General features: G+C 41.5%; 2 protein-coding genes across 8 annotated transcripts in view; one reads left to right on the top strand and one right to left on the bottom strand.

Moving 5' to 3' along the window:
• The window catches only part of MRRF (mitochondrial ribosome recycling factor), a 59,779-nt gene extending 59,489 nt beyond the window's left edge, over positions 1–290 (bottom strand). For 6 of the 7 annotated variants that reach the window (XM_060608776.3, XM_060608774.3, XM_060608775.3 and 3 more), the window contains exon 1: positions 70–290. In XM_060608776.3, the coding sequence (XP_060464759.1) occupies positions 70–263 (194 nt within the window). In that variant the 5' untranslated portion in view covers positions 264–290. The remainder of the gene's footprint in view (positions 1–69) is intronic. The other variant, XM_078436519.2, reaches the window with a different exon arrangement.
• On the top strand, positions 180–21,850 carry RBM18 (RNA binding motif protein 18). Its single transcript, XM_060608786.3, has 6 exons — positions 180–293; positions 3,159–3,287; positions 10,791–10,917; positions 14,138–14,224; positions 15,920–16,005; positions 19,546–21,850. Exons 2-6 carry the CDS (start codon positions 3,175–3,177, stop codon positions 19,703–19,705), a joined length of 573 nt encoding a protein of 190 aa, XP_060464769.1. The 5' UTR covers positions 180–293; positions 3,159–3,174; the 3' UTR covers positions 19,706–21,850.
• The last annotated feature ends 1,556 nt before the right edge of the window (positions 21,851–23,406 follow it).

Below are 23,406 nucleotides of genomic sequence, written 5' to 3'. Positions count from 1 at the left end.
GATGCTTGAGTAGAGGTCTCTGGCACCCGGATCCAGCGCGCGCCTCGAGGCCTTGCAGAGGCCACTCACCAGCTATCGCCCAGGCTACTAGGAAAAGACCCACGCGACCGCGGAGACGGCGGCGGCGCGGGCGCCATTACGTCACGGGGCGGCGCGGCGGCGCAGGCGTAGCGCGTCACCGACGGCCTGGCAGCGGGCGACGTTGAGGTGGACGCGCCTGGAGGGCCGTCGGGCTGCGGGGTCGGGACCTGTTTCTGGGGCATGAGCCGAGGGGACGACGCCGAGGCCACGAGGTGAGTCCCGCCGCGAGGCGCCCCTGCACTTGAGCTCCGGCCCCGCGAGGGGCTCGTAGAGGAGGCTGCCCTAGCAAGACGGCTTCTCAGGCCCCGCCCCGGATTGTCCCGCCGCTAGCCCGGAAATAACAATCCGAGAAATGACCCATTGCATCTGGGAATTCGCGGCCAGGAATCGGGAAGCCGGGGTTCCAGGCTTGACCCTGCCATTACCCTTAGCTTTAGGAACAAGTGGCTTTGCTTCTCTGGACTTTATTCCCTGTAGGATTATTCTTGCCTTCCAGGCGGTTGCAGTTTGACTGCGAGGATAGATGTAACAAGCGTTTTTTGTGATCTCTGTTAATCTAGGGGATTGTCGCCATTGCAAACCTAAAAGATTTTAATGGTCGCATGCCGTCTCGATCTTATTACGCTTTTACAAAAGGCCCAGTGCTAAACTGTCACAGATACTCTTATTTAAACCCCTCAACGACCCATGAGTTAGGGATAATCGTGCCCATTCTAGAAAGGAAGAAGGAAATGAGGTTCCAAGTGGAGCCCCGTTCATTCATTCAGTTAATATTGAGCACCAGGCAGTGTACTAAATGCTGTGAATGGAACTATGTCCAGGATAGGAAGGTCCTCCAGGAGCTTACATTCTGGTGAGGGAAACAAAATAGAATAGTAAATAACGTTGAATGAGCAGTATACAGAAAGAAAAGGTGGCTATGGCTCTACTCTTAGGAAAAGCTTTTCTGGAAAGACACTTAGCTAAAGTCACACAATAACTTGGTGCCAAAGCCAGGATTTGAATACAGATCTTTCGGCCCCATATCCCGCACTCTTGCCACTAAAACATGCTACCCTTTTGTCATATTAAGTAGTAGTGGGTATTCCTGTTTTCAGACATGAGAAAATCCGAGAAGGTCCTGTGATTGAAGTGTCATCGCAAATGTTGTCTCTTTTAGAGAGGCCTTCCCTCTCCACTGATGCTGAAGTAGTCCAACCCCAGTCTCCGTGTCAAATCACCTTGCTAAATTGAGTTTGCAGCTCTGTCGCTAATTATACCTTGTTTATTTATCTTGTGTTTGTGTTGTCCCGCCCCTCCTCCAAACCATGAGCATTCCAAGCACAGAGAGCTTATTTGTTTACTGCTTTGTCCTAGACAATGCCTAGAAATAGAAGCTCAGTTTTTCTTTTTGGAATGAATGAATGATCTGTAGGAAAATAGGAGGATAGGAAAGCACAGAGAATACAGAATGCTTCTCCTGGTCTGTTTCCACTCCTGGGATTCTGTTTCTGTGTGTTTCACCTTTCTCTCAGGAGGTAAGAGCAAGAACTACAAGCTTATTCATTTCTCTTTTTTCAGCACATAGCCATGGGCTTAGCAGTTAGCAGTTGCTTGTCACACTTTGTTGAACAGATTGAAGACGTGAGTGGGAAAGGTAGAATAACACCCTCACGTGAGGGGCTGGATAAACATGTTATTAACAATAACTTAGCACCCACTGTGTACCAGACTTCATGGGCTATGCTGAGATGAATAAGAGGTAATGGCAGTGATCAGTGTATGTCACCTGCTGTTTTTAAGACCGTTCCTGCAAGCACTACCCTCTGAGGTACTTCGGGTTACAAAGTATCTGTTTCCTAGAGCAAGGAGTTGTAAAGTCTGGCACAGCCTGCCATCTTCCCAGCCCTTTTTTTCTTTCTCTACCACGATATATTTGTTAAAGCTTTGCTTTACATCTGTCATCTCATTTTTGGCCTTCTCAGCACCCTTAAGTTACAAGCAGGGCAAGGTTTCATATGTAGAAATGAGGAAACAATCTTAGAAAGAAGTGACTTCCAATGGAAATGCCAAAATTTGAAACCAGGTCTTCTGACACCAGCGTTTTTTCTCTTGCCACTACTGTCTCCATCATAACCCTCAGCCTCCTTTTTTGGTTGTGAGATGAGTCCTTTCCAGATCGAAGACTAGTGATAATTTAAGCTAACATTCATTGAAAACTCCTCAGGTGCCATACATTGTTCTTAATGCTTTGAGTGTGTTAACTCAGTGAATCTGCACAACTTTTGTGAGGGGTCATTCTCTTTTCAGATGAGGAAACTGAGGCACAAGTGGCTAAGTAACTTGCACAAGGTTACGCAGCTAGTAAACGGTGCAACTGGAATGACTTAGGAGGAAGTTAGTCTCTTCTCTGAGTCTCTTCCAAACTATTAAACACGATACTAGCAAACATTGATTGATTGCTTACTGTTGTTAGATGCAGTGTTTAATGATTTTTCATGCATTATCTTTAGTCTTCCCGACAGCCCTGTAAGATAAAAACTGTTATTTCCATTCATAGTGTATATGAGGGAACAGGGGCCTAGAATGTTCTGGCAATTCACCAAGTCACACAGCCTGCTTTCAAACCCAGTTCTGATTCCTAAATCTATAGCTTTAAATTTCGTGTATTGCCTCATCCATGTTGAAGAGACGTATAACTGCACTTTCCCACCCATCTCCCTCGGTGCCATTAAGACTCTCTTTCTGGTGGTTTCCAAGACTTATTTTGGGTGACAGTTTTTGAACTGGAGTATCATGTAGTAATAAAGACTTTGGCCTCCCGCCCAGTCGGCCTCTGGCTTCAAAAGAGGAAAACTTTAGTGTCTGCACGCAGAACCACACCCCTTTCACCTTAAATGGAAGCTCTTGCACTCTGGCTGCCAGAGGAGCTGTCCCAAGGGAACTGGTGCTGGGGCCCTGGTTGTGGAATAACTGAGGCCTTTGAAGAACTGCCCAGGGCTTGCCCTCCTTGAATAAATGTTTGTTGAATTGAATTTGAAGTCTCCTGTTCACACAGTGCTGCTCCTCTCCTGCCTGAATGTTCACGTTTTCTTTAGTATTTCATAGAGATTGATGGAAGCAGAAACCAAAACTCTTCCCCTGGAGAATGCATCCATCCTTTCAGAGGGTTCCCTACAGGAAGGGCACCGGTTATGGATTGGCAACCTGGACCCCAAGATCACAGAGTGAGTCTAAGTCATCTTAATTTGTTGCCTACAAAACTGGGATGTATGTAGTGGTGGTGTTCAGAAGAATTTTCAAGAGATGTAGGATATATTTTCGCCCTTTTATTTATGTTTTAATTACCTTTGAAGGGTACATGCTTTTGTTATTAACCTGTTATGTTGACATTTTTCTTATATTTGGACTGTTCTGCAAGAACACAGACGTGGGTATTCTTTAAAACATATACTTCATTTTTCTTACTTGCCGAAGATGTTCTTTTTTTTTCACCAATTTGAATCCTTGTACCCAGTGACTACAGGACGTTATTTTCTAGAATCAAGCCACAGCATACTTTTATTCCTCAAAATGAGGGAACCAGCAGACGTCTCAGTACCTTCACCAACAGGCAGAGGGTACCGCTTGACTGTAATTCATGTTAAGCAGCCATGGAACCATAGAAGGTCAGAGCTGGAAGGCATCTTAGAAATCACGTCAGCCCCTTTGGTTTTCATTCATTCACTAAATGGTATGGTGCCTGATGTGTGCCAAGTGCCTATTTGTGCCAAGTACCACACTAAGCAGTTTTCAAACTTTTTAAATCTGAGGAACCTTGTCTTAAAGTAATCAGAACCTGTTTATAAAATACAAGCTCAGAGCTCTGCTGATTAAAGTGGGGAAGAGGTCCACCCAAAGCCTTTTGGCAACTGCCACCCTTTCTTTGGCAGTTAGAGGACTCCATGTTACAGGACTCCATGGAGCACACTTGAAAACCTCTGATAGGATCCAGTTCTCTTATCCTACAGTAGAGGAAACTGAGATCCCAAACACAGAAGTGCCTTGCCCGGGGTAACAAAACTAATTAAATTGTCCTGACTCCCCACTCTTTCCATGGTGGCCATTATAGTGGAAAGTACTTTCTTAGCAGGAGAGAGTTAAGAGGTGTTTCCTTCCCCCAGTTGTTCAGTAGGTACAGGGCTGTAGTTGGTGGCAGGATGGTAAGGAGTGAATAGATCCAGCTGTGTGGGATCAGTGCTTAAAGCAGGCGTGGAATATGTCATCAGTCCTAAAAGGCAGTCCCTGTGGAATAGTGTTAAAGGCAAGGTGAGAGGAGACAAGAGAACCTGCTTACTTGAGTCTAGGATAAGAGGAGGTGTATATAGGATTGGGACTGGGAGAGAGGAAAAGGATGTGAACTAATGGGTCAGGATGGTAACAGAAAGTTTAGTTCTTAATTCTGCTGAAGTTCAGGTCAGCTGAATGAAATTAACTTTAGGTTCCTCTAAGAATTATGCCATTTAACATATGTTGTCCCCATGTTATGTTACTTTGGTCACTGGGGCCCTGGACTGTGGACTGTGCATTTATTTTGGTTCCCTTTATGGCTTATGGCTTTGAGGATGAATGAATGTGTGAATCAGCCCAGCCTCTCAATTATGAGTGTTGATCAGAGAAGCTGTTTCCATCATCTAAAAGCCAGGCTGTGGGGGGTTGCTCCCCAGAGTGGTTTCCATTCCCACCTCTGCTTCTCTGAATGGAAATCGGAACATGGAAACACTGTTCGTTGTTTTGGCTGCAACTCACCGTAATGAGACTCTTGTTCTGATTGTGTCCTGCTGCTGGATAGGAAAGTTCAAATGGGCATCTACCACCTCAGTTTATGTCAGAAGTTAAGAGTATATCCATGTTTTCTTCTGTTAGAGCATTAACAGAAACATTGAATCAAAACTTTCCCACTGGTATCTCTGCCCCTTTTATGTCAGGCCAAAGGTGGACATCATGGACTGAGCTGCAGATCAGGGCTTTGCGGGGCCTTCCTGTGGCTTCCCCACTTCTGTGTCACCTGCTATTGTTTTTCTTCTATGGATTCCTTATCTCAAAACATTTTCTCTGCCAAACACACTGACTAAATAATAATAAATTTCTTTTTGAAGATATGACAGTCGTAGCTGTGGTTAGCATGAAACGCTGAGCGTTATCTCATTTAATTTACTTAATTATAGCAAAGAAACCTAGCATGTTAGTAAGGTAGGTCTTATGGAAATGTGTGATTTCCTTCCAAGTTTTTGAGTTACATAAACTTCTAGATCCTGTTCCTCTCAAGGTGGGTAATGATGGGCCTACATGAATTATTAAAATACAGTCATTTCCAGGCATTGTAGGATTGCATGTTGTATGTTACGTGAATATGGGTGCCTGGCTTATAGTTCAATCTCAGAAGGGATTTGAATCTAGATCTTTAAACTTCTAATGACTCGTGGGGCAACTGGGTGGCTCAGTCAGCTGAGCGTCCCAACTCCATCTTGGCTCAGATCACGATCTCACAGTTAGTGGGATTTAGCCCCACGCCAGGCTCTGCGCTGACAGTAGGAGCCTGCTTAGGATTCTCTCTCTCCCTGCCCCCCCAAACCCCGCAACTTGCACATGTGCTCGCTCGCTCTCTCCTCTCTCAAAATAACTAAACTTTAATAAAAAATTAAACAAGGGAAAAAAATAAACTAATGATTCTTTAGAGAAGTTTGCAGAGCATCCTCCAGTGTTCATAATTAAACCCCACCCACAAATTGCTGCTAGTTCCTGCTGTTTCCCCTTTCAACACACTCTTATCTCTTTCCTGTACATACCCCTGCTCTTTACCATCCCTCTTCCTGATCTCTTATAAACTGATTTGAATGCCCCTCTTATACAAATGGCCTCTCACCTCTTGTTAGAAGACAATTTATAGTGTATATTTACTGTGATGAATGGTAACAGAGACAGTTTAAAAAAAAAAAAGACTTTTCCACTCAATTTTTCAGTTTTTTTGATAATTAATTCGAGTCATCTTATGTGTATGTGCTTATTACTAATCTGAGTCCTGATCAAGTTACATGGGACGCCCATCAGTCTCCTCTCAGAGGAATGTGTACTGCTAACTGACTGTCTAGCACTCTGATATCCTGCTTCACATTGGTTTGTGTTCAGTACTTTGTGGTTGCAGTACTCCCCATAGCATTCTTGGCTATGCTAGCTGCCAAGAATATCTGTGTGACTAAATAGGTCGTAGAATTTAGATTTAAGGGAATGATGACCTATGATTTGTGGAGGTAGCAGGTTCCATTATTCTGATTCCTCCCGACTTCATTACACCTCATATTTCTCACCTACAAAGTGAGAATGTTCAACTAATGGGGTGAACATTTTTTCTGGCTCTAATATTGTATTAGTTCCTCTTATTTAAGCTCATGACAACCTTGTGAGGCAAGGAGAAAGATAATATTTTCCCTGTTTTATAGGACAGGAAGAGTTAAGTGAGGTGACTCAGTATACTGAAATAGCCGTGGACTAATTTCCCATCACCTAATTTAGTGCTCCTTGCTCAGATATTCTAATAGTCCATTTAACTGAACAAGCATAACCTAAAGTGTCCTATTCTAAATTTTAAAATATAAGGACTTCTTTTAAATTGTCGTGGGACTGAGTCTAACCATAGAGTAAAAACAGTACTTCCAAATATCGTTGCTAGTGCCTGCAACAGAGAAGCCAAAAAAGTTAATGTCCTTAGACATTATCTATTTTCCACACTGTGGTTTCCTCTGAAAGGATTAATCCAGGTTTTCTTTTTCAAATATTAAATGTTTTGCATAGAAAGTCAAATCAATAGCCACTACGTAATTCATGAGGAGAAATATGAGAAGAAACAAAGCCAGCAAAAATTGTACAAGAAGGAGCATTCTAAATGGAAGGTGTAAGTGGAAATAAGAAAGAATGTGTGAGCAGACTATCAGGAGGACCTTTTTGACTAAAGGAAGGTTGAATACTAAATGAGGGTGAAAGCAGCAGTGGGATAGATGGAGTTCCATCAGATGCATACAGGGTCTTTAAAATTGACTCAGACAAGAAGTATGAATTTGTTGTAGAAGAGACTTATTGGGGGTGTTAAGCAGGATGCTGACAACATGAAAGTGATGTTTTAGTGGAGAAATGAGACGTCAACATGAAAGTGATGTTTTAGTGGAGAAATGAGACGTCAGTATGCAGAGTGGGTTGGAGGAGCAAAGACTGATGCCGAAGATTAGCTAGGAAAGACTGCCAGAAACTAGGCCAATCTATCACCCAGGTAGAGACCGTGAACTTGGAAGCCACTAGGTGAGTCTGAGAGATGAAGAACGTGATGGATGAAAGGGGAACAGGAGTTGAAGATGACCCTGATGTTTCTTGCCTAAGAAATGGAGAATCATGTCCACACTGACTGGTGGAATAGCTGGAAAGGGTATCAGGTTTGGAGGGGGGGGTCATTCTGGGTTATACTAAGTAAACTTAAAAGCAGCGGAGAGCCATCCAGGTGGAAGTGTCCTTCTGAGGCCGACTTTCAGAGGTGAACTGGAATGCGAGAGGGGAGTAAACGCATGAATGTGTGTTTAACCCTAAAGAAACCTGTGTTTCTCAGCTAATTCTTGTTTTTCCTTCATGATTCATGCTTTTCTTTTAATGCCTTGGTTTGCACGAATCAGCCTTTACTGTTTGCTACTTAAATTTGAAACACAGTGATACTATTTAATAGCATAGAACATAAAGACCCAGCAAATAGTAATTTCTATAAGTTTTAAAGAAAATTTTCTCTAAAACAAATTATGCATTTAAAACAGTCTTAAATATCATTTCATTGGCTTCCCATTGCCTACAGCATCAAATTAAAATTCCCTCACTAAGAACACCAGCATCCTTCACAGTCTGTCCCCTGCCTGCCTTTCAGCTCATCTCTTAACTGCCCTACTCTTACTGTCTTCCAATGAAGCAGATTCCCTTTCGCCTTTATTTCTTTGCACATAATATTCAGTAACCACCATGTTCCTGCACAATTGGGCCTCTTTGTGTGCTCATGTACATACGTCTGTGTGCAAGTATCATAGCATTTTGCAATTTTTTGATTGCATATCTCTATCTTCTAACCAGAATGTGAGGTCCTTGAAGGCCAGGACCTGGTTGTATTCATCTGGATGGTTCAAGTGCCTACTACGGTCTTTGACAAGTAGTAGGTGTCTAGGTGTCTATTTTAACATTTGTGTAGACTAATTACTTCTGTGCCACTAGGCAGGAAGGCCATTTTCAAGACCATTACGGAAAACACTAAGTTGCAGAAATATGTTGGGACTGGTGTACTAGCTCCTGAAAGTTGCAGGGCCCCACATTTCATGAAGTGAAGCAAGGCTCTGATGAGTCGTGAGCCCTCCCATACTTCAGCAGCACGTGAAAGTGCTTGCAGATGTGAAAGCAAGACTCTTCAGGCTTTTTTTCACTATCAGAGCTCACAGTCCCCATCTCCAGGAAGCAAAATAGTAAACATTTCATTCCTTTTGTTTCGGTGTTCCGATAATTTCAAGAAATTATCAAACAAGGAAAGAAATCCTGGAGAAGTTGAAAGACACAGACCTAAGCAGATGTTCCTGGAATCTTAAGGTCGCACTTCTCGGGCAGAATGTATTTGTTAGCTTTTCAAAGAGTAATCTGTTGGCTTTTTTTTTTTTTTTTCTGAGTAAATTAAAATTCATTTCCTAGGAAATGCCGATCGCCTTACCTTCCTGCTTTTAAGCAGAATGGAGCTGATGAAAAGATGACCGGCCCACAGCAGCCCTTAGATTGTTTTTTAGAAAAACGGGTTTGACCCACCATTCATGGCAACTGGCACAGTGTTGAGGTTTGAATGAGTATATTAAGTGGAAGATGCAGCTGTGAGTTAAAGACTCAGGGGAAGGGTGCTTGGCTGGCTCAGTCGGTGGAGCGTGAGACTCTTGATCTTGGGGTTGCGAGTCTGAGCCCTACACTGGGCATAGAGATGACTTAAAAAAATAAAAACTTAAGTTAAAAAAAAAAAAAAAAGACCCAGGGGAGACTCTTCCAGCCCATATCCGTCTGCACATTTGAGAGGCTCACCCTTGTTGTACCCCTACTCAAAAATCAAGTAAAACCAGAAATCTGTACTTGAGGTGTCTCCCTTTCCTCTGGAGAATCCACACCTACATCCTCCCTAGCAGTTGAGGTCTCCTGATGGGAGCTGAGAATTTGGAAACTAGGGAGTTACAATTGCTTTCCCTTTCAAAACAGGTCTAAAGACGAGATTAATGTTCACAGTATGCCTTGGGATCCTTGCATCCTGCCCCAGTGCAAGACCTGTATTATGTCTTTCTTGCTCCATTGTGTCAGGCACCTGATCCAGGATAATGGGCTTGCTTGTTGATGTACATTAGTATCAAATTTAGTATGTAGAGCTTATGATCCCCTTCATATCTTTCTGCCTCCCAAAGGAGATTGTTACTCAAGAGTAAAATCTTGATGAGTTTCTCCTAGAAAACAATGTGAATATAAATGTGGCTGTAACGACAGCTCTACTGACTCCCTGTGGGGTAGAATTCCCAGTAATAACAGATTTAGCATGTGGGCTGATACCTTTTTAGTATCACAGGGACAGCATTGTTTAGAGAAAGCCTTGACTCCATTTGAATAGTGTGGAGGATGCCAGGAGGAAGGCCAAAGGAAAAGGAAACGGGAGAGCTGTTGGTTTGTCTCACCCTTACATCAGATGACAGGAAGTCGGAATTGAGATTGGCCACAGCAACCTGTTAAGGCCACATCTGTTTGAATAACTTAAAAGCTCTATAGAAACCAAATAAGTGTTAGAGAAAGGAATCTAAGAAGAGGATGAGGGGCACAATGGCAAGCAAGAGCTTGGGGTGAACCTCCTACCAGGAAAAAATGTCTTCCTGGGCCATCAATACTCTTTAATCGGCCATGCTCCAAGGTATAAACTGTGTGAAAACAACTGAGGTTGATTAGTTATCCACAGCTGGGTGATTTATAGAACTGGCCAGGTTCTCCTGCCCTGTATGAGACCAGCCTCGGTCACACTGTAGTTCCACATTGTCCCTAACGTTCAGTCACGTCAGGGATTGAAACTCACAGGCACGTATGGAGTGCCGCTAGCTGTGGTTTGGTTTTTGGCAGAGTTTCTCACGAGTGCAATTCAGGGCTAATGATTAATTATGGAATCTATTACAGAAGTCTTCCAAAGTTGTTTTTTTGTTTGTGTGAATGTGTGTTACTTTATTTATTTTTGAGATAAGGTAGGCTTTGGCTTTTGGAGTGTGGGTATGTGTTCCTGATGGAGTTGTAGTTATTCACAAATGCTAGTTCATTGCCAAGAGATTAAAAATAAATAGATCGACACTATTTTTGAGCTTTTCTCCAAAAGAAAAACAAATGGTGCTCCTGGGCCAGACAGCTGTTTGTTAGGTGTGGTTTTTTGTTCGGTATTTTTGTGCTGGACAGACGCTTAGCCATGACAATTCTAGTTCCCATTCCAAATAGAGGCAAACAAGTCTGTTTGCCAAATAAACTAACGCAGCAGTTTGGGAGAAGGCAGGGGGGCGGGGGGGGGGGGGTGGCAAGATTTTATCCTGGGGTAAATCATCTCCTGCTTTTATCTCCCACTTCGGCCAGAGTGGCCATCCAAGTTCCCAGTGTATTCATGGGCTGTCCTTTCTCTACAGATACCACCTCCTCAAGCTCCTCCAGAAGTTTGGCACAGTGAAGCAGTTTGACTTCCTCTTTCACAAGTCTGGTGCTTTGGAGGGACAGCCTCGAGGGTACTGTTTTGTCAACTTCGAAACTAAGCAGGTAATGAAGCCTCTCCCCTTTCACGGTGCTTCCCGTACTCTCCTCCTTACTTAGTCCTCTCTCCCCGAGCACAAGTCATGGTGCCTTGTGGGCAAGAGCCGTGTTGGACTCACCCCTCTGTGCCTCGCCCTGAGTCCTAAAGGAGACCCTCGGTAAAGGAACGGGTGAACGGCTTTCAAAATCGACCCTCCCCAGGCTCGCGGTCTGAGGCGGCTGACCTACTTTTCTGACCAGATGCTTTGGGGTGCCCACATTAAGCACATGGACATCCTCCTCCCTGTTCTGGTTTGTTTGTTCCTTTAGTGCCAGGCCAACAAAGCCTCCTTTTCTTTCAATAGTTTTGCCCCGTGGTGCAGAAACCCTCCCTCTGTGTGGTGAGCCACCCACAAACTCTTTTATTTTGATTTCTTAAAAATGTACCCTTCTTCTCAGTGTCTCAGAACAAATGCGTACAGATTTGAATATATATGGGGGAAGAGAGCATTCAGCTTCAACCATGATATACACATGTATCTTCTTGCAGTAAAATTGTATCCTTTAAGTGGACATGGCTTGATAAAGAAATTGAATTTGAACGTTATTAAATATAGAGATACTGGTTAGTATTCTCTATAACTTTAGTAGTCATATGGAAGGACATTGCCTGGTTATTGTTTCAATAATACTGTATTTGGATGTTTTTTTTGTTATAAAAGTAGTACATATTAATTACAGATGAAAATATAGATGACGTGACTTCCTTATCAGCCCAGTACCCAGAAATAATTCTTGTTAATATTTAGTCTTGTTAATATTTAGTTTTCTTGTTACTATTTAGATCTTTCTAGTCTCTTCTTTCGTTACATTCACACGTGCATACACACGTATAGAGCTTAGAGCACTCAAATAAGGTCATATCGTCCTATTTACCGCTCAAAGTCTATTAAAAATTTTCTGTCCTCTACTACACATCCAGAAAACATTCTGTATCATGATACTGTGGTTTCACCAGTGTGGCTGTTTATATGTAAAAATTCACTGATGTAGATCTTTAATGTTTATATATTTTGTTGTATGTAACTCAACATCATTTTTGATGACTACACAGTATCTCATCGTAGGAGTGTATGGTAAGTTATTTGATTAATCCCCAGTTATTAGCTGTTTAGGTTGTCCCCAGTGATTCACAAGTGTAAACAGTATGCTAGTGAATATCTTCATACCTCTAGTTATTTTCACGTTTACTGTATACATGGAAACTGAATGCTATCAACAAAGGCCACGCATATTTTTTCTTGATACGACTGCCAGTTGCCTTCAAGCAATGATGTATCCGTACGCTCTGAGACTGTATGAGAGTGTCATTTGTCCTTATCGGTGCTGGGGGTGCTTTCCATCTCCTCTAACTTTTGCAAATGAGACAGGCACTAGGAGATACATTGCTATTCTAAATGAGGGAAGTGAAAAAAATGCTGCGTATGGTTAGCATTTTTAAATACTTTATTCTTCCTTAATGATAGAGTGTGATGAGCATTCTTACAATTAAAATCAGTGGTCATGGTGGGGATAGATGGTGGTTTTAAAACACTGGACTACAAATTACAAAGCCTAGCTTCTATTGCTGGCTCTTTTATTTATGAACTTTGGGCAAGTCTCTTGACCTCTTTTGGCTCAGTTTTCATTTAAAAATGAGGATTAAGGGGTGCCTGGGTGGCTCAGTCGGTTAAGCGGCCGACTTCGGCTCAGGTCATGATTTCGCGGTCCGTGAGTTCGAGCCCCGAGTCGGGCTCTGTGCTGACAGCTCAGAACCTGGAGCCTGTTTCAGATTCTGTGTCTCCCTCTCTCTGACCCTCCCCCGTTCATGCTCTGTCTCTCTCTGTCTCAAAAATAAATAAATGTTAAAAAAAAAAATAATAATAATAATAAAATAAAAATGGGGATTAAAAATACCCTCCTTTGCTTACAGGAAGTTGAGAGAATAGATGAGGGTACATAGGAAAATACAGTTGGCATTTAATATTGTTGAATACACAAACTTTGAAATGACGTACAGAGATAGGAAAAATTTTTTAAAACATTTATCTCCTTGCTGGCATTTTTAAAACATTTATCTCCTTACTACTGCCGATGCTGCAGAATTAATAGAGAATGCCATGTGAATTCTAATTCCCTAGATGAAACTAAAAAGGAGGATAAAATGTCTCTTATCTGTCTCTCTAACTGGTAAGCGAGGATGTCATTGACTGTCCAATGGCTGACACATAGGGAACACTCAGGTGTTTGTTGACTGTCATGCTGGCGAGCTCTGGAGGAACAAGAGAATCACCAGTAAAACCAGACTGGAATGTCTGGTGGTATTACACTGCAGTGTCAGATCCACTCTTGTTCCTGCTCCGGTTCCTTAAGGGCTTCTTCACCCCCTGGTAGATGTGGGTTACACTTGGCTGAATGCCTCAGGGATACAAATGGAGCAGAGAAGGTTTGGCAGGATGGAAAAGTACGACCAGGCTTCCTGGGAATGTCCTAGAGTGACTCTTAATCCAGCTTCAGGAATTCCTTTTAACCTTGTTCCTCCTGTATCTGATGGGGAAAGGGTCAGGGAACTTTTGGCTCCCAAAACCAGGTGCATAGATTGGCTCACACAAATACCTTGCTCACAGGCTCTTTGACTCACTCCTGCTTTTTCCGGCCTAGTTTCCTTCACTCCCGTATCCTTTGAAGCCATTACTGTTTCTCACTTTGGATCCAGGGAGTGTAAGCCCTCGTCTGGGGTATAGTTCCGGTAAATTTCCTAGCACAGTGGGTCCTGGCAGACAGAAGTGTATAGAAAGGTATCCCCTGATAAGAACAATGCGCTAACAGTGGTTGAGTGCTTACCACGTGCTCCATGCTTTCTTTACATGCACTCTTCCTCCTCCCTCCAACCAGTGAGGGACAAGTAGTAGTGTCCATGTTGTAGAGATGAAGAAGCTAATATTCACAGAGCTTAAGGGAGGGACCTGCCAGCTATCCCACTGCCAGTAATTGGCAGAGCCAGGATTGGCGTTTCTGTTTGACCAACTTTATAAAACTCACACCCTTTCTGCTATCATGCCTTTTTTTTTTTTTAATTTATTTAAATTGTAAATCCTTTGCCAGTTGTTTATCAGAAGCAGTCCGGTTGGAATCACAGCCTTCAAAGCTGGTGAGGCCCTATGAGGCACATGAATTTTTGACGAACATCTGTCCCTTTCCTGCACAGGAGGCGGAACAAGCCATCCAGTGTCTCAATGGCAAGCTGGCTCTGTCTAAGAAGCTGGTGGTGCGATGGGCACATGCTCAAGTCAAGGTAAGCCTGCTGGGCTAGAAAGACCACACCAAGCTCACCCTAAGGAGTTTTCCAAAAGACCGTTGTCCACTTACCCGTTTGCATCCCAGCCTCTTCACATCTGGAGCAGGCATACTTTGGTCTCCTACTTGTATTTACCATGTGTGTTGCCAGATTTTTCTTTTGAGAAACATCTCAGGAGGGATTAAGTTCCTTCATTGTTTCTCTCCACATACCCACAGATTCTGTTTTTGATTGATTTTTCCATGTGGCTGATGTGTATACTCAGACCTCTATCATGTTTTTGGTGGGGGTTGTTCTTTGGAGGAAAAAATGCATTTATTTTTAAAATTAGTTGCTTTAGGCATTATTAGACTGTTCCCAGCCTCTCCATTCTGTGGAGAGTTTGAATATGTTTATTCTAAACGCTTGAGAAATGGGTAGTTTGTATGAGTGCTTAAATTCCTGGCATCTCATCACTCCAGAGAGTTTGAGAGTTATTTGTGGGACTTTGCAGGGTCTGAATTGTCTCCAAGGCCCTAGAAGTGGCAAATGGCCTTGTTCATCTTTATAGTTGGTCTCTTGGAAAAATGCACTGGAAAAGATAATTACCATTAAAAAAAAAAAAAAAAAAAAAAAGAATGGCATTCTGTGTTACCTGGCACAAAGGTAGAGAAGGATGTGGACCAGAGCAATCCCAAGAGTTGAGTCGCTTCCTTCGTGGTGGGGTGTTGACAGACCTGCCTGCAACAAGATCCATAGCGGTTAAAATTAGAGCTTCAGTCTTTAGCTATAGGAGCACGGCTTTTGATCAGAGGCCCCCTACCCATCAAGCTTCCCAGTAAAGAGTCACAGAAATTAAACTTTGGAGCTCGGTGTCCAGACTGAAAAACAGAGCTCCAACACTTTGTATCCTTCTGAGTATCTCAGGTAATCACAGAGCCTTCTCAATTTCTAGGACACATTGCCTTAAACATAGAAACAACGGGGAGAATTACCAAATGCTTTTTTACTCAAAAGAAAATCAAGTCTCATTTGCCAGACTGGCTGTCATTTTCTCATTCTGTGTCTCATTGAAAAGACACGCAAGAGAAATCATCCTCTGTTCCCATCTTTCGTTTAAGAATCTCTGTGCCTTGCAGTTCTCTTCTCCTATAAGTCTTTGACCAGAGGGCCTGATTGCTCTTTAATATTTAATTTACTTTTTACAAGGGGTGTATAATTATCTGACTTCACATTAAACTGTTCTTTTGCTATAGGATGTTCTCTGTATCAGTGGCTGGGAGCTTTTATTGCTACTTTTCTTCTCCACTCAGACCTGTTGAGAGTTGAATGTTATGCTTGGTGCTTGGCAGAAATCTAGCAAAATTTTAAAGTGTTTTGAATAAAGCAAAATAAATACTGTAAGAGGATGTAAGAGGGGACTCCTATTGTGTATTTGTACCATCTGTGAATTTGAAAGTTGACGTTCTTTCCCTACCAAATAAGGCAGACTAGTGGCTAGATAGGAAGCTTCTTTTAAACTTCTTTTTCTAAATTTGTAGCTTTTAGGCCAAACCTGTGTGGAGTTTTGCATAGGTTCTAAATGTAAAGCAGTCCGAAGATTGTCTAGAAATATGCCAACGGTACACTGATGGGGTTGGAGTTTTTGAACTTATGCACTATAGTAAAGGGCTGGTTTTTGTTCAAGTGAAGTGATTTCCCTTTTTCTTTCAGAGATATGATCATAACAAGAATGATAAGATCCTTCCTATCAGTCTTGAGCCGTCCTCCAGCACTGAGCCCACTCAGTCTAACCTGAGGTAAGATGGGGTGCTATAGAAGGACACAAACGAGAATTCGAGAGCGTGAGCCACTGCTCCGTTCCAAGCCTTCATTCGTACTTCAATGGATCTTTAGACTCTTAGTTTGTAACAGAACCTGTCAACTTCTGACATTTTGAGAGATGTGTTCAGTTAATCTCTAGAACGCGTAATAGTCTCTCCTCCCATACCCCCAAGATCACGGACTTACAGAATTCATTCACTCAAAAACAGCTGCATATACCTGCCGCGTACCAGCCATTGTGCTTGGCACAGGAATACGCAGGCACGGTCAGACGGTCCTTAAGCTGAAAACAAGCATTTTAATGAGGGCTTGAGTCTTGCTGGCTTTGTCATTATACGTATGCTAATTCCTCCCCAGCCGTGAATTCCTTTCTGCAGAGTGTTAGTGTGCAGCTCGTTCATTCTCTGGGCCACTTCAGCGACTGTAGCTGTGTTGGTTCTAGTGTGCACAAACTGTCAGTTACTTCTTTGGAGTTAATTCAAAACAGAAGGAATGAAGAGTTGGGTGGAGAAAGGGGAAGTTAAGTGGATGGTTGAGCAGAAGTAGAGGGTTTATGTTGTTTGGGTTTTTTTTGTTTTTTTTTCCCTGCATTATAGCCTGGGGAGAAATTTTAACAATAACAATAGCCAGGATTTATTGAGTTTACTATAAAGCAGGCACTGTGCTGAACACTTCACACGCCATATGTCACTTAATTATAAAAATGCCGGTAAAAATACTGTAACACTCATTTTATTTCGGAGGAAACTGACACTCAGCAAGGTAAAATATCTTGGTCAAGATGGCACAGGTAGCAAATAACAGATTCCAGAGTCAAAGCTAGGACTACTGGACTTCAAAATTCAGTAAATTAATTTTATAGTTACTAATTTAATGTCATTGCTTTATATATTTACAATATTACTACACTTAAAATATTTAATACTTAATATTTGGTAAGTTATATTTTTTATATTATAACATTTAATATAATACATTTAATATGTCGATGACAAATATTAAATATAATAGTTAATATAATTGATATTTCTTAATTTTGTCCTCTTTTACTATTTTATGCTCCCAGAAATTAAAAAAAAAAAAAAAAAGAAAAAGTATGATGACTATTGTAGGTTCACTGGGAACCCTATCCACTATGCCATTTTCCCCATAAAGTTTGAATCTCCATGATCACAACTCAGTTTTCATGGAGGTTTTTATAAATCTAACTCCTGTTGGGAGGAGACCACTGCATTAATGTCTGCTGCTCTCTGTTACAATGAACATGTCTTTAATTTTACTTTCAGTGTTTGCGTCTATACTAAACAGCCTAGTGTTTTCCATTTATTTTGTTATCCAGAGAACCTCAGCTTACATCTTTCTATTAACATCTATACCTAATTAGAGAAGGTTGCTTTTTGGTGACTCCTGAACAAACAGCTGGCTATCCCACTAATGGCGAGGAGAAGGTGCTGGAATGCATCTTGGTAATACCTTGGTGTTCTTTTTTATTGTAACCTAGGGTTTTAATTTTACATTGACCATGTAAAGTTATGAGTATATAGGAGCAGATGTACACTTTTTGAGGATTTCTGAAAGACCATTGTATACATCCCCTTCCAGGTTTCTGTCTCCCTGACTATAGATCACTGACCGCTTTGCAAATGGAAAGGAAACCAGGGGTCATAGAATATCCACTGCCTGAGTGCTTTGCATTCTGGTCCAGGGATGGCAATGACCTCCATCAAAGAGAATTCCTCCCAACGTGGGCAGTGTCTCCTCACCCCTTCTCTCTGATACAGGGCTGTGCAGCTCCCAACCTGATGGAGAGGAAGGAGCAGGGGTTTGGGTGATAACAAACTGGGTTTGAATCCTGGCCGTGCAGTCTGTTAGCTGTGTGACCCCTGGGCAAGTTACTACCTCCCTGCATTTCTTTATCTATAAAACATGGATGTTATCACAAGGATTAGAAACAATATCAGTAAAACTCTGGGCACAGTGCCTGGCTCATTGTAACTCCATAAATGATTGCATTTATAAACACACATTTATTAGTAAAAAGAGATTTTGTAGGATTTCCAAGGTGTTTCTTCCATTATTACTCAGTGATTCAAAAAATGGTACAATGTAGTAGTTAATAGCATGGGCTCTTGAATCCCAATTGTGTTCAGATCTCTACTGCTTACTAGCTAAATAATATTGGGCAAGTTAACCTTTCTGTGCCTCAGTTTTCTCATCTGCAAAATGAGTATAACCCACCTTATAATGTTTTCGATCTTACACGAATTTTTTTTCCAATTTTTTTTTTTTTAACCATGGTGAAAGGCATATAAAATAGCACTTACCATCTTAACCATTTTTTTTTTTTTAAACTCTATTTGACCTAGTCTTGGTCTACTTTTTTTTTTTTTTTTTTAAGTTTATTTATTTTGAGAGACAGCAGAGGAGGGACAGAGAGAGAGGGAGAAAGGGAGAAAGAGAATCCCAGGCCGGAGCTGCAGGGCTCGAACTCACAAACCATGAGATCATAATCTGAGCCAAAACCAAGAGTCAGACACTTAACCGACTGCACCACCCAGGCACCCCACCATCTAAACCATTTGAAGTGTACAATTCAGTGATTCTAAATACATTTGTAATGTTGTACAACCATTACCACCATCATTCCCCATAATTCTTTTCATCTTGTAGAACTGAAACCCTATATCCATCAAGTAATAACTTCCCATTCCCACCTCCCCCAAGCTCCTGGAAACCACCGTGCCACTTTCTACCTCTGATTTTGATTAGTCTAAGTACCTTATACAAGTGTAATCATCCCATATTTGTCTTTTTGTGACAAGCTTATTTCACTTAGCTTAATGTCCTCGTGGTTCATCCACGTTGTGGCATTATGTCAGAATTCCCTTCCTTTTAAAAGCTGAATAATATTCCAAAATGTGATCTAATACCACATTTTGTTTATTCATTCATACAAGACCCTGCTTTCAATTTCTCTATGAATTATTTGAGTGCCTACTATCTGCCAGGCCCTACAGTGTCAAACAGTGTGTGTGTCTGAAGATTAAATGTAGCCTATGTGATGTACTCCTAACAGTGTCTGGGTTTTTGGTAAAAATTTAATAGATGGTTCAGGTTTGATCGTTTCTGTTTCTGTTTTTGTTTTTTAACGTTTCTTTATTTTGAGAGAGAGAGTGCGTGCGAGGGAAGGAGGGGCGGGGATTGGGGAGAGAATCCCAAGCAGGCTCCACACTGTCAGCGTAGAGCCCATCGCACAGCTTGAACTCACAAACCACGAGATCACGCGTGACTTGAGCCAAAATCGTTGGACATTCAACTGACTAAGCCACCGAGGCAGCCCTGATTTTTTTCTTAAAATGTTATTGTGTGTGTTTTATGTGAAATATTCGCATATTCATATTTGAGTATCTTGTTGCTTCTCTGATCCGCCAAAAAAGACACAAGGAAGATGAAGTACGCGAGTATTTTCAGAATGCACTCAGGCCCGCTCTGATCCTCTGCTGTCCTTTTTCCAGTGTCACTGCTAAGATAAAAGCCATTGAAGCCAAGCTGAAAATGATGGCAGAAAATCCTGACGCAGAGTATCCAGCAGCACCTGTTTATTCCTACTTTAAGCCTCCAGATAAAAAAAGGACTACTCCTTATTCTAGAACAGCTTGGAAATCTCGAAGATGATGGTTATGAATTATTGTAGCAGCAAAAGCCAATTGGTCTTCACACCTGAAATCCTCTGCCTTTGTACTTTGTAGATGTGAATGGTACTACCCAACAGAGCACAATCACTGTTAATGTTTGGTAGCGTAACATTTTTGGATGTTCTCATGGATGTTTCTTCCCTGAAGTATGTGTGGAATTGAGCGTCATCCAGAATAAATAGGATTGTATCCAAAATTGTGATTGGAACATTGGGATGCTCTAGTTGGCTGGTGTGTTTGGATTTGTAACTCCAGAAACATTATATAGTATGCCAGAGAGAAAGGCAGACATAAAAAATACCATTTAAATCCGGAAACTAAATCTATTAACATCCATCTTTCTGAAGAAAAAAAAAAAAAGTGGAGCATTTTTCTATGCTCAAATGTCCTTGCAAGATAAAGAAAAAGTAAGAGAGAGGGAGGGAAGTGAGAAACTTTGAATCATGTTGAGAACCGTTGTTCCAGAATTTATTATGGAAATCCATCCCTCCAACTAGACTAAAAAAGAAAAAGTTCTTGGCAAAAGGGAGCCGATTCTTTGAACAAAAGTTGTGGTAATCTGCTTAAGAATTATGGTTCTTGTTTCAAAATCTTGTTAGGAAAACACGGTGTACATCTTTAAGTTGTCCGCGTCAGCAAAACCGTAGAATCAGATCCAGCATTTGATACCACAACGAAGTTCTGTTCGGAAACCCAACTTTGACTCTTGAGTGATCATTTTTTAAAAATCTAAATAATTCTGCCTTCTACATGCCAAATGTTGTTATTAACGTGGGACTTTTACAATTGCGCATATTGCATGAGATTGTTTTTTATAGCATGAGTATGTTCTATTTGGAATTGTATCATGGTCAATCTAAATAGGAAAGCAAACTTTCTCTGAAAACCTAAACATTGCTATATCGATCTCTGTCAAGGATACTATTTCTTAGTAATTATGTAGGGGTCTGAGTAGGAGAAATTGAACTGTCTTGTGCCGGGTGAGGAGGGGACACGCGGTGGACGCAGGAAGTCCGCAGAGCAGGCCCTGCTCTGGCACCAAGATTGCAATGAGCTCATGATTTGTGTCGTTCTTAAAGGCTGGAAAGACCGCATGACTTTAAAATGATTCTTCCTTTGTAAAACATACTCTCTGGCTCGGGTAGGTTTTCCCAGTTTGAGTATTTTAAATGCAACAACGGAGAGAGAAAAATAAACGAATGGATCTGGGAGTGTGTTTCTGTCAGCGGTTTTGGTCCTCTTGGGGCCGGGTTGATGGGACTGTTGCATTGGGCGGCACCTTTGCATCTTTACCAGGTAAATCGTCTTAATCCCTAGTGATGACAGATGCATTACCATCCTCGGCCCTAGCAAGAGGAAGCTTTCATTCTAGGAATTCAAGTCTTCCTGTGAGCATAGGTGAGTTTATGACACTTGAACCAAATCTTGAGCATAGTGAGGTTTCAAAGTTCATAGAACTGGTTCAGAGAAAACTCTCATCCCCTTCCCCAAGGTCAATCTTTTTAGATATCTTTAGATATTAAATACTTTCTGCATTTATTAGCTCTGTCTGCGATGCAAGTAGCTCTCCTTCCATTTGGGGGATAGTTCAGAGAGGTGGGACCATCATCTCCCATTTTTCTGGTGACTTCTTAGATTACAGAATTCACCATTTTATCCTTAACGTCCTCAAAGGGTTATGGTGGAGAAGGACTTACTTAATGCAAAATAGTCTATTTTTAATAGGAACTTAGAAAATACATAACTTTGAATTATCTAGAGTTGTTTCCTTTAGAAACCAGAGCTATTTATTTGTATTTAAAGCAATGTTCATTATTTGTACGGATTCTTAATTCCTCTGTGTGAATAAATGCAAGACAGTGTCTGCGTGGCTGTGTCTCTTGTTTATTTTCTAGCATAAAGACTACAGTTTTCTGGTAGGCTCGTTTCCCTGCGAGCCTTGGGCCAGGGTGTCCAGGTAGGGTGTGTTTTCTAAGTGCCTTCTCTCCAGCAGAAGGTTCTGGCTAGAAGTGAACCTCAGAGACCATTCTCTCCACCCGTATGCCTCCCTTACTTCTGTTGTTAGAGATGAGGAGAGTGGTTCTCACAGCAAACATACCCATGTGAAAAGAAGCCACAAGTGGAAGTCCCTGAAAGTATCACACTGTGTTTGGTCCTTCCTTCAGAGTAGAGGTTTCAGAGAAGAACTGTGTCCTAAATATGCCGAAAGCAGTCTGGTGAAGGGTTTGTAAAATACAGGTGTTAACTTGGTTGACGCGTTTGAAATTACAAGAGTGAAGAATTGAGGGAAATATTCAGGAAAGAGGTGTGAGCTATATCCTTAATCTCAGCTCCTGTTTTGTCAAATGCAAAACATAACTCTAGCCAGTTGATTTTCTGTAATTGGTATCTCAGTGTTGGGAAAGAGGATTACACAGGGGCAAGTTTTTCAAAGCATGTCAAAAATCAACAGCAAAAGTTTTTTAAAACCAAATATTCTAGAGCCCTGTCCCTTGTGTATTAAGGTAGATACAGTTAATTTCTGAATCAGCAAATAGACTGGTAATTTTATAATACTATGTGTAAAAGGAACAGGGTTTATTATTGCCTTATAAATTGAATGTTAAATATTTCTTATATGTAATCACTGTGTTCCTAAAGTACGATTTGGTCCCATCACATTTATCCTTGATTTCTCTTTTTTTCTCCTCTTCCCGTCCAGTCCTTCAACAAATCCTGTCAACTCTACCTTCAAACTCCCATCTTGAATCCAGCCACTTCCCTCCCACCCCCAACACTACCATTTTTGTTCAAACCATTGTCATTCTTGCCTGGACTCTCGCAGTGCCTTCCTGATGATCTCCCCGCCTCTGCTAGTGCCTCCTTAGAGTCCACTCTCCACACAGCCAAAGCAATCCTTTTTAAAATCTGAGCTTTGCATCACACCTAGAATAAAATCCCTGACTGCCCGTCTGTCTTTATGACCTGTTATCTTTTTCGTTCACTGTGTTCCAGCCACACTGGTCTCCTTGCTATTTCTTGAATACAAGGCAGTTCCTACCCCAAGGCCTTTACATTGGCTGTTCCATAGAGCCCACTCCTTCATTTGTTCCCTGTGTCTGTTCAAACGTCAATGATCAAAAGGCCACCTGACTTCTTTGTAAAATCACAGCCCCATCATTTCCCAATCCTTCCCCTTCATTTTCTTAACAGTACTTATCACTACCCAGTTTAATATATGTTTATTTTAGCTTTTTTTTTTTTTTTTTTTTTTTCATTAGAATGTAAGTTCCATGTGAGCAGGAACTTTTATTTACTGCTATTTGCCCAACATTTAAAACAATGCCTGGTATATATAATACATGCTCAATAAATATCTGTTGATGAAAAATCAAATGTGTGGTACTTGAGAGCCAAGGGGCTTGAGAGGCTCATCCATATGGCCCCTTCCTTGTCCAGATGGAAAAAAGAGTAACCCCAGAGACACAAAGGGACTTGGCTAGGATCACAAGGTTATCGGGAAAGCATTAAGTAGAACCCAGGCCTGCAAACACCTACTGTGGTGTTTGTTATGCTGGCAAACTGACATATCCCTTCTTTTTTGTACAGCCCACAAAGCTAAGAATGGCTTCTACATTAAAATATTGAGGAAGAAGAAGAAGACTGTTTGTGACACATAAATATTATATGAATTTTGAATTT

Source organism: Panthera onca, chromosome D4 (genome assembly GCF_046562875.1).
Source record: "Panthera onca isolate mPanOnc1 chromosome D4, mPanOnc1 haplotype 2, whole genome shotgun sequence".
Taxonomy (NCBI): Eukaryota; Metazoa; Chordata; class Mammalia; order Carnivora; family Felidae; genus Panthera; species Panthera onca.
This window is presented reverse-complemented; position numbering and strand designations above follow the sequence as displayed.

Bases quoted from the DNA above. Each gene is read 5' to 3' on its own strand.
- RBM18 (XM_060608786.3), top strand. From the start codon at position 3,175: ATGGAAGCAGAAACCAAAACTCTTCCCCTGGAGAATGCATCCATCCTT. The intron at 3,288-10,790 runs GTGAGTCTAAGT...CTTTCTCTACAG, and splicing joins CTGGACCCCAAGATCACAGA to ATACCACCTCCTCAAGCTCC. The intron at 14,225-15,919 runs GTAAGCCTGCTG...TTTTTCTTTCAG, and splicing joins GGGCACATGCTCAAGTCAAG to AGATATGATCATAACAAGAA.